This window comes from Struthio camelus, chromosome W (assembly GCF_040807025.1).
Source record: "Struthio camelus isolate bStrCam1 chromosome W, bStrCam1.hap1, whole genome shotgun sequence".
NCBI lineage: Eukaryota > Metazoa > Chordata > Aves > Struthioniformes > Struthionidae > Struthio > Struthio camelus.
In genome coordinates, this window is record NC_090981.1 from 46,166,317 (window position 1) to 46,178,460 (window position 12,144).

At 34.2% G+C, this 12,144-nt stretch overlaps 1 protein-coding gene across 2 annotated transcripts in view; it reads right to left on the reverse strand.

The window, feature by feature from the left end:
- The window catches only part of LOC138064026 (spliceosome-associated protein CWC27 homolog), a 113,915-nt gene that overhangs the window by 26,581 nt on the left and 75,190 nt on the right, over nucleotides 1–12,144 (reverse strand). For both annotated transcript variants that reach the window (XM_068924578.1, XM_068924579.1), the window contains exon 11: nucleotides 11,174–11,271. In XM_068924578.1, the coding sequence (XP_068780679.1) occupies nucleotides 11,174–11,271 (98 nt within the window). The remainder of the gene's footprint in view (nucleotides 1–11,173; nucleotides 11,272–12,144) is intronic.

Sequence of the window (12,144 nt, forward strand, 5' to 3'; positions counted from 1 at the left end):
TTAAAGAATAACTGGGAAAACATTTTAATAGAATACACGCAATACAGCAAAGAGCTACCAAACCACCGGCTTTCCTATGGAAAACAACTTTTCAGGCGATACTTGCCTGAAGGGAGGCTTGGAAAAGAATCTCAACTACCTTATGATAAGGAGTATAACTGTGACTTTTAATGACAAAAATGACCTGAGTGTTCTTGAAAACTTATGCAAATGCAAGTCTCAATCTGCCCATAAACATTTAAAGACTGTGATCGAAACAATACACATATGCTAAAATTAAAAATGATGTGATCCTTAGTCAACACAACTTCTTTGACTAAGATTTTAGTTCAGTCTAGTCCAGCTCAAGTGTAATTCTCATACAAATAGGTTAAATTCCCATAAGTTGCGTATTTGTGTATTTTTATCATACTCAGTTGTCACTTACTGCCAAAACAAACAATTTGAATTTCAGTTCAAGCTTTCTCTTAAGATTATTGTTCCTTGGGTGTCTCCTGACAGGGTTTTTCTAATCCTGCACTTTACTCTCTCTGCCTTTTTATAAATCAAATGAAAGATAATCAGACCCACCTGAACTAACTTCACAGTGAGTCAACCAAAACAGTTTTGCACTTATACGCATCATATTTCTGCACTTTTCATTAAAATGACTTAAAGACATGCTTATAATTTCTCTGTGAGGTCTTACAACCTATTACGCCACATTAAAAGCAAGAACTATAACAGGAGGGATTTTCAAAAGCCTCTAAGTCAATCAGTTTCTAACACATTTCAAAACTTGTGAAAACCCTGCACAGTAAGGTAATTTCAAAACCACAAGTACTATCTACTTTTTAATATAAATAACTCATTCAGCTTTATTAAGTAGCAAATACTTTGTTCATGTAGACCTAAAATAATTTTATCAAACCCAGACAAATACCATGCAAAATAAAACATCTGGAATAACCTAAAACATTGTGTTTGAGACATCATTTCCAATGATAGTCTGGAACTAAGGAGGAGATTCACAAGTCTTTAAACTCGAAAGGAAGAGATTGATTTAAAAAATTACAGAAGGGTTTATTTTCCTCGCACTTAAATTAGGAAGAGTTCAACTGGAATCAATGTTTAACTACAAAATTGCAGAAGTATAACAAAGACGTGAGAACTTGATCTAAGGGTATTGAACTGAACGGCAGTCTTTTGACGATTTGAAATTGGACTCTAAATAGGAAGTGGAGCAGAACATAAAACTTAATTTCAGATAAAGGAATTTTAAGCTTAATTCCTAAAACACCTGATAAATTTAACAGTGTAACTAACACACAGCAAAAGTTGCATCAGTCCCCCTGTATTTTGAAAATTCCAACTGAACTTTTCCTTCGCTTTATGAAAACCACAAAATCTTAGTTCTAGATCCACTGACTGTGATAGACGAGAAAAATAAGATCATTGTTTAGGCTGACGTTCATACTGGCCTTAATGATAGGACTTAACTGCTAGCATTACAGGTGGGGCTTAGTATGTACATAAATAGTGGCACTGATAAGGTAACGGTATTTTTGAGCCAAACTTATTACAGTATGCATATAATTTTTCACAGTATTAATTCTGTTATTTTATCATTTTGTTATTTGTATCAATTTTTATAAACCTTGGAATAATGCCTGTCCTCATAATAAAGGGGGTAGAACCTGTATAAAATCAAGAGATTTTGTCTTCTTTTATAGGAAGAGATAATGAAGTTAAGCATAAAACATTTGCTTGAATAACGATCAGTTTAATGTGCTCAAAGTACTAGCAGAAACACACCAACCTTCAAAAGGTAAGAAAGAATATGTATTGGGACAGAGAAAAATAAAATTTGTCTTTATGCTTTTTCTTCAATGATGTACATGCAGAATTTAAAAAATAGACCGAACTATCTTTCGTTACAAAACATTCCTGCTATGCTGAACGTCACAAAAGTAATTCTGTAACTCTTGTGAGGCACTCTGCATATATAATCGTGAGTTCACGCATAACCGAGGTAAGACAACAAGGAGAGTGCACAAAGAAATCTGGACAAGACCATCCCTGTTTATTTCTTGCTCTAGGGTTTGTATACATTTTAAACAAGGCAGACCAACTAACATTTGTCAGTATCTCAGCTGCAATCTTTACTAACACAGATGACACATTTGATATGATAAAAGATCTATTGGTCAGATATATCAAGAAATGCAGGGTATAGGTAGAATTAATGCCAAAGGGAAAAAAGGAAAACTGAAAAACACTGAACAATTCCTTATTTGAACTGAAAAAGTATGGCTGAATCATTTTTGTGTATCAAAGGAAGAGGCCTATGACACTTACTGTACCTGTGCAGTATGTTACACTTTCTGATATTCAGTGATACTCAGTTTATATTGCATTACTCTGGAATTACAGATATATGCAGTATTGATTTTAAAAATGTTAATAAGATTCAAATCTTAAAAAGAAAGAACAATTTTTTTGGAAAATAGGATTTAGGAAGCAAAATCCAATTACAAAAAAATTCTGATATCCCTTAATATTTTGTGAATTCAAATGGAATTCCTGTCAGAAGTGACAGATGTAGAACATAAAGTGCATTTCTGTAATTAAGACCCGAGATAGATAACACACGTTTTCCCGAATAAAGGAAAACTTTTTACAACATTTTTAAATACTACCTATGAAAAACAAAAACATTCATTTACTGTAAGGTACCATAAAAATGATTAATATACCAAAAATATGATACAAAGTAATATATCTATTATGCTTAATAGAATTTATAACATACTTTGCAGTATATTTATGCTTAGTATAGTCTAATATTACTTTGGTTTTCTTCACACCTTTAACTATTATTCAGTTACTATTATCACAGCCCTGGCCTGCATTAGATCCCGAAGAGCCAGAGTGTTTGACCTGAAGGGTTTACAAGTTAAGCAAGAATTCTGGACATATTTACTATCCATGAATATCCTAATACGTTTGTTTATAGTATGAGCTTCCAGGGTTGCACTGATTGCTAGATTTTGAAGTTTGCTATAGTGAAAACTACAAGAGTTTTCCTAGAGTAAGCTTACTAGTTCATATAGTCAACTTGAACAATATAATCTTGGAAGTAATTACTATAGCCTCAGAACATTGTTTGAGCAAGCAGAGTTCCCTGATTTGTAAGACAACGTAGACTTTAACATTCGATAACGGAAATCTCTAGTGAATGTTTTCTGAACTTTGACAGCTTTCAGGCACACTTTACAGAAGTCTCAGTCTAATATGTGGTTAATTTTCTAATGTCAGTCGATTTTGAACACATCCTTAGGATTACCACTAAAATCAAAGCTGGCTTATTACTAAGCTTCTGTCCTCTTTTGCAAAGAGAAAGATAGAGACAAGAGAGAGAAACACTCTTTTTACCAGCCACAGAGAGAAAGAGACCGACTAGGGATGCTGGGTATTATTTTATGAGCAACTAATTGAGGAAAAAATAAAAATAGAAATAGTGGATTAAAACAGAAGACTTTGCAGGGATGACAGATTCAGGACGCATACTTTGATAAAAATACAACAACTATACTGCAAAATCTTCATCCTTATACATATTTATGCTGTGTAGTACCCAAACCATCAACATTTGGATTTCGTAATTTTCATGATTTCACCAGGGTGCACAGTTCTCTTAAAGTCTCTGACTTCAGGAAAGCATCTTTCTATGTAAGGCAGGACCTAAACACATCTTTAAGTGCCATTGATGTTACCCAAATTTAATAATAAAATAATTCTTAAGTTATTAATCAATATATCAATTAATTAAATTAACAATCTTAAATTGGGATCCTTGATACATTTTGAAGGTTTTCTGAACACTTCAATCATTTGATTCCCTTACCACAATTAAAAATAAAGTAGAAAATACTTCATGCCTCGGTAGCATTCTTACATTTTGTTGTTAGTTTCTACATTAGTTGTTAGGTCTCACTGCTCAGACAGTATTTTGAGGCTTTTCTGTTTTCTCATGTGTGGCAATTAAATTTCATCATCCAAAGATTACCAGACTGTTTCAAAATTGTTCTAACAAGAAAAATTAAAATAAATCTTTAAAACTACTTAAAACTAACATGTAGTTAAAAACTGGGCAGATGATATTTGTCTAAAGTAACTTTCACTGAAACATATTTACAGGTTTACACTTTGAAACTGTGAAAAGTGTATCTTTTTCAAATATTTGATTAAGTACTTCAAAACGCTGAAGTAATTCAGCACTTAAATTATAATGTTTGATGTAATTTCTGGCATCACAACAGCAAGTGTCACATAAAAGAAAAACATCTTTTTTAAAGTAAGGTCTTGACAGCAGTCTGGCATAGTCAGCAATCTTTTCCACAAATTGGAAGGCTGGTTATAATCAAACTTGTAAGGAGGGAATTAGGTTTTTTCCTCCTCTTTAAACAATGTAAACACTTAAAATGTTCGCCCCCAATCCTCTCTAATTATTCTAACGCTCTGTATTTGGAAAAAAAGCTTAAGTAGGCAAATATTTAACAGGAATAATTTCAACTCGTGATACTAAATGTGATATCGATATTAATAAAGATCTGCCAGTAGATGTAAAATAGATGTCTTGCCACCACCCATCAATTAGCCGGTAGCCTCACTGCAGAATCAGTCCTGATTCTGCAAAAAGTTCTGCATGACCTAAGCCTTACTCTCACACTGCTCTGTTATCTTTAGTGAATTTCTACCCTTATGGTTGCAAGTCTTGGCTGAAATGCAGTGTTTATTAATCAAGCACAGGGTCATATTAATGCAGTTACATAGCCTCTGAACCAGCATTTTTTCTATCCCAGCCAACTCAGAGCATAAGCAGACACTGCGCAAGTGTCTGCACCATCTGTGTAGACATACCCGATAAAGCATGTCACAACTCACTCTCCATCCCACACTCCCCCAAGAGGATAGGGAGAGAACAATGGAAAAATCTCCTGCTACACACAGTTATTTCTTGATAGTAGTCTGTTTTTATCTATACGCAATTTCTCATATGTAAACTAATGTGGAATAGGTAAACCGTTACATATTCTGCAAGTTATCCTGCGTGTTGACAATTCTATTGCATTAATGAATGATCAATAAACTAAAAATGATTATGTGAACTAAGTGAGACGTAATAAATGCTTTTAACTTTTTGGCAATCAAAATTACTTGCTCAGGTACAACGCTTTGTTTTTTTTACAGTTTGATTTTATTATATTCAAATATAAATGTTTATTATATCAAAGTGTCTCAATTCTTTTCTGTTATTCAGTTATAAATGTGTCACAATAAAGATATACTTTTAAATTTCTTGTTTACCATCTTTAAATACTTAAGATTCTACCTTCCATCCCACTTCCTACCTGAATCACACACATTTAACTTTTAAATAATTCCTAAAAAATGAGTTTATCTTTTGTTAGTTTTGGTTTTATCCATTTCCACAATCCATTCAATTGTTCAGTATCTGGTTTTTTTGCAGTATGATACTTTGTCAAAATTTATATATCGATTTATTTTCAGTGACATTCTCCCATCTTTTGCTCCCTCCACGTACTACTCTCTTTTATAGTTTACTTTTTCCCCCTGATCTGTATTAGAATCTAGCACTTAGTGTGACATTTACTTTTGCTTCTTGATTAATGAATTCATAGTTTTCTAACACTTTTTTTTGCCAGTAGTCATAAGATCAAGTATGACTATTCAGGCCTATTTTCATTTCTGTAACGTACCAACCATAAAATACAAGGTAGTGAGATAACTTTACAGAGACCAAAGCCAAGTTTAAGATACAACACCATGACAGTATGACAAAAACTTACAAACACATCTCTTTCTAAGTGTTTTCACAATTAATAACATTAAGTAAGTTTAGAGGTCCTTCCAACACTGCTACAAGACAGGAGTATTATAGGTTCGCAGTCACAGGCTGCTTCTTAATTGTTCAAACATATATCCTAAATTTTAATCTGCATCTTCTTCAAAGTTGATTAATCAGAACTAAAATGTTCTATAATGTTTTAGAGAAAAATATCAGTATTTGGTGAGAGTGAAAAGGAGAAACTTCAGTAAACTACTTTTAGCTCTATTGGAACCGTGATGAAAATAAAAGGTGCGCTGTAAGTGCAGACAGGCTCAAACATTCTTAAAATTCAGGCAATTAGATCTGGATCTGTTTTTTGTGGGGGACCTTTGGACCACCTCTAGTTATAAGGCTGAAATTCACAAAAGACAGAAAAGCCTTATCTACTTATATATTAGCCAGTGATACTGTGGAATAGGAATAAGACAGTTGTGCCAAGGCCCTGACATGCTCACTACGTATTTTGGAGGTGTTCCGTTTTGGACTGCCAGTGGGAGGTCATTAGTGTGCTCCTGGAACCGTAGCTTCCAGTGTAACTTCATCCAAAAGAGCACATCTGATCTGTGGTAAAACACTAATGTAGGTGTACCTTTCAGTTAATATTCCTATTGAAATTTTAACTCTCTCCAGCCAATCTTAAGCTCTGCAAACTCTTTGGTCCTTTACAAGAAACTGCCTCATCAGGCAACTATACTTTTTCTTTCCATACAGATTGTAAGTTTTGTACAGTTCGAAAGACAAGCTGACAGGCTTGTGACTGACATCTGGAAAACGATGACATTTGAAATGCAGTGGGTAGAATACAAAAGTCAAGAATGATAATTTAAAACTTTGTACTAACCAACTTTATATAAATCACAGTAATTAATCAGAAAGATGGCACTACGGGAAAAGATATCTAACAAGTGTCAAATGATGCTTCCAGAATTTTAGTACTTATTGACATCAGCTGAAGTCTGGACAAAAGCAGCCAACAGGAACAATGTAGATGGTTTCATCACTTAAACTATTTTAGTATTCAAAATAATTTAAGCATGCTATTTACTCATTAAATGTTAATGTTTGATAATTCCAGGTGGGTTCTGGTTTAGCTGATATTTTGATTAAATTTATTTTTTTTTAATAAAAAAAGCTTTCCTTTTCCTTGAAAAATCTAAAATGTATTTCTAGAATCCTAATTTTTCCTGTATGCCAAAAACATTGACACAGCATCCCAAGGCACAGAATACGCTATTATTACTCCTGATTTAGTAAAGACAGAAAAATTACTTACTAAAGAAATCTAGACAGTAAATTTATTTGCTAAATAAATCTACTTCCCTTTTAAATAAGCTACGTACTAAAGATTGTAAATAAACACTACAAATAACATACACAATGCGACCTGTAAAATACTGCACAAGACATCCATAACCCCGCACTTTTTTAATCTCTCCTTTAGTAAAAAGCTCAGGTCTTAGTCTGAATTTTGGCAATACTCGCCAAAAGCAAGTGAGCTATTGTCCTGATAACGAAGACAATCTGACTACTGAACCTTTAAGAACGGATTAGAAAATTACTTAATCCTCAATGTCTGCCTCATTCTGTTTTGATCCTTTATATCCAGACCATATTCTAGTTATACACTGAATTTACCACCTGACTTTCAGTCATCACCTTCAAGCACTACATACTCAGTCTACCTACGTATAGGAGTCACTTTTGCTCCTTCCAAACCATACCAAGTATGCTGAATAAGTCTTTTAAATTTATTCTTCAGGTAGGGTATTTGGACTAGTAAGTTCACTGATAGATTCTCTACCAGCAGAAATTTTTTATTTCCTTTGATCATACCGTGAGTTACATTTATTTGTGTAAAACTTCTTCAATAAGGGGAACAACATTAGGACATTGATTTTCTCTTTTCAGAGACATCTGTAAAATAACTCACTAGATAACCTGAAAAACTGACACGAAGAGAGCTAAGAGAGTAACACCTTACTGGATAATTTTACCAGACCTACAAAGCCATTATTTTAATTGTTTGATTTAAAGACTAACAGTGGTAGTAAATGTAATACTTTTTCAGTAATTTTTCCATCTAGTTACTATCACTGTTAAAAGTATGCTCAGTTTCTCCGCCCATATCAAGACCTCCTTTAGAAGTCCCAGCTTACCTTTCTTTTGACTTACTAAATAGGTTGTGCTTCATAGAAACTTGAAAAATAGCACACCTAAACCCATCCCTGCCATAAGGCAGGATCAACTGTTTCTAAACCAGTCCTAAATAGTATTTGTCTCATCTGCTTTTAAAAAATTCCACTAATGGTCTAGATCATCTCTTCCAATACTTTATTATACTTATTTTCAGGAAGTTTTCCCTAACATCTAAGCTAAATCTCTTCAGCTGCAATTGAAGCCTATTATCTCCTGTCCTCTCCACAGGGATTACATAGAATAATTCCTCTCCATGGTAGCCTTTAACATTCTTGAAGAGCATTAATATATCCCTTTACAAAGTCATCGCCTCTCCAAACTAAACAGCCCGCGTTCTTACAGACTTCAAATATTATGCTTTCCAGATCATCAGTCATCTTTGTTGCTCTCCAGTACGCTCTCTTAAGGTGTCTCGCATCTTTTTTTCAAGTGCAATGGCTAAAACTGGGCAAAGTATTCAGACTGCAGCCCGGCTCAGGTTGAACAGACAATGACTCTGCCTTGCTTACAACGTGCCTTTTTTTAAATATAATTCATTTTAGTCTTTTTCAAAAGCATAGCACTGTCAACTTGCAGTCAGCTAGCTATTTATTGTATTTCCTAGATTCTAAGCTGCATAAGTGGTACCTAACATCTTGTGTTTGCGTAACTGATAATTTCTAAGCAGAAGTTGCACAAGACAGGATAAGCCAATTTGCTAAGCTCTTTTCGCCCTTGAATCACCCTTTTTCCAAGGCACATATTCTGTTTACTTTGACTTGGCTTTTCACCTCTGTGAATTGATTCCATCCACTAACCTGGTACAAAACTATTCCAGCAAAGATCAAATGAGCAATTTTTCTCCATGTTAACAAACTGAATCAGATCAGCAAACGCTCCAGCATGGAATAGGGCTAGTGCAAGGGAAGGGAGTGAGCCACCCAGCTCTTCACTTGGACAACTGCTTGTGGAACTCCACCCTTAGCATATAAGTTTGCACTTTTTCTTTCTTTCTTCTTTCATCTTCCCTTTCCCTGCCCCATATATTTTCTGCAGTCTGCAAATTTAGTAAAGGTACTCCATCCTGTTTCCCAGATCATTAATAAAGAGATTCCTGGGAACCCCACTTTCCAGTTTGATTACAGACAACTGATAACTACTCTCTCAGCATTTTGTTACTGTTTTGTTAGCGTCAATATCTCTGGGACTCCCCTATCCAATTCTTAATGTGCTTCAGTGAATTTCATCAAGTTCAAGTGATTTTAATGCACTTATCTAAATAGCCTCAAGTTTGTTTATTCTGTTCGTAAATGCTTGCTTCTGTCTCACTGGTTGTGTGTAACCGTATGATCAAAGTTAACCATTATACTAAAGACTTGGGTAAAATAGGCATTTAAGCTTGTTTCCTCTTTCTTTAGCATTTGAACAACTCTTTTCTTGCTCATCCTTCTCCTGTTACTGTACTTAACAATGATTTCCATTAATCATTTTGCCCTTCACCATTTGCACCTTATTTGGCATCTTTTTAATTTTGTCTTAAGTTTTGGCATGTGCTTATTTTTAGAATTTTTAACTAGGTACTCCAAGAACTTGTTGAATAGGCTCTTTCCTGTCATATGCTTTTCTCAGCAGGTACTAGAACAGACCACATCCTGAGCTCTGACAATACTCAAAAAAGCAACAGCAAGGTTATTTTGATCATTAGGTTACCTACAGATTCTGAACAGGTTTATCTCCTACCTGTTATTCATTTCACAGAAGGTGAAAAACCTGACATATAGCACTCACTTTCCTCTTTTTTTCCCCTAATGTCTGGCCTTGAATAAAAGGTATCTTTCACAACAACACCTTAGTATTAACTATGAGTATCATCCAAGTATTACTTTAGCCAGTCACTGTGCAGGTAGATTTCCTGTAATCACGCTGCAATATCTCCTCTGAAGTAATTGGCACCAAAACAGAGATAACGTTTAAGTAATGGTACTACAGATGCCATGCATAGCACTGCTCTGTATGATTTATGTATCCATATATGTACATACGGTCTTCTTTCATTTCTATACTTCTACTTTTAATTCTTTTTTTATATGTCCAACAACTGCATTCACTGTCTTACTGATGAGAGAGTTTTCATTCTTTTAGTGACTGAGCATGATTCCTAGAACCTTTTTAAAGCCACTGCTTTGTAAAACATGGTTCCAGTTTTCATACACAAGTCCCAGATACTGCAATTTTCATTTGCCAAACTGGTCGCTGTTCAAGCTCACCCATTATTCAAGAGAATTCACATTTTTTTCTAAAAATGATGTTATAATTTCTACCAGTCTTTAAACCGTGTATCATGTGTAAGTTTTTTCTGGCAATGAATTTGCATTTTCTTCCATGTTTTTTATATTGTTGAAAATTGGACCAAGGATCCACTCCAGAAATATGTCCAACAACTCTGGAGTGCCTGAAAACTTGTCTATTTTTTTCAGTTCAGCTAATACAGGGTGTTACATCTTCCTGTACCAAAATATGCACCTTACTTACCACTACAGACTTAGCAACTTGAGCATATTTAGTAAGAAATGAAATGTAAAATTTGTCTGACTAAAAAGGGGGCATCTAAAGATCCTATTTTGCTAAGGTTTGTGGAAATAAATGTGAAACTGAGTTTTTCAACTTGAGTCATTGACTCTATTTGAATCATTCAGAAGAACTGTAAAAGTCTTAACTCAGTAACTTCGCATGTGCATTTAAGTACCTTTGCAAGTCAAAATGTCAAGAAAGCTTTCCAAGTCAGAGCACGTATGTCCCAACCAAAAAATACATCAAAATGAGAGTATTTCAAATCTAGCAACTTGCCCAACTGCACATACATATCTAAAGAATGTGTGAAAGAAAAAATGCTACCTGTAGAACTTATTTGCATACTAGGATCCTTTCATTATTACCATTTTACAGTTTTAAGGAAAATCACTCTTCTTTGAAAAAAAAAATCTACATTCCAACAATATAGTGATCACATTCGTCCACATATTTTTGTGTTAAAAATACTAAACAACTTTAACACCGGAATGTTAACTGGAAATCTGCACATCACCTGCTATAATACACTCTTACCTTCATTTTCTTTAGGTTTTACAGCTCTTTCTTCTTTTCTCTGCTTTGCTTCCAGCAGTTCACGTTTCAGCTGTCGCACTTCTTTCCGCAGCTCCTCACTGCAAAGAGAACAATATTTACAAGAATTTAATCTTCTGGGAATGTAAAGCCACTCAGGAGAAACAGAATCAAAGTTAATGGGCAGTAAATCTCTGCTATAAACAAAGGGAATGTACTGACTCACTGATGCTAGGAACTTGGCTTAAAAATCAATTAGAACCTAAAGAAAGTTCATCTTTTCATTAGCAAAGACAGCAAAAGAATGTAACAGATGACTTATTTTAAGAGCCCATTAGAAATATGTCAAGGGCATGAATAATAAAACAAAGAACTCCCATTTGTATTTTTAATTTAACATTGTATTATCATAATATTTAACTACAAGAATCACACACAGAACATTTCAAACGGAGACACTGCCAAATAAATACTACATATATTATAAAAATCAGTTTACTAAAGTAATAAATCTTAGCATCTTGGATTTCTTAGATGGACAGAAAATGCAGTTGCTGAGTAACAAATTATTACATATGAAAATCAATTCAATTTTCCAATATTTACAAAAAATGATCAGCTAATAACACTAGAAAGAAGAAACCAAAAGGCTGCAAGTCAGTGTGCCAATATTAAAGGAAATGTCTGTCCTATTTTGCTGTATTGTTATATCAAACAAAATGCTACTTTATTGGGGGAGGAGCTATTTCTTTGCTCTTTTGCTCTTCCAGTGACAACAAAATTCTGCAGATGTTAAATAGCTGAATAGCTAAAGTTGTTCTCCTAAAATATTTAAGCAGTAGGTCAATTCTTGTACAAAGCTGTTATTAAAATTGAAGAAAAAGGTTCTTCACAGAATCTCTGAGGTTGGCAGGCGTCTCCGGAGACTGTGCAGTTCAAACCCCCTGCTCAAACAAGCTCAGCAACAGCAGGCT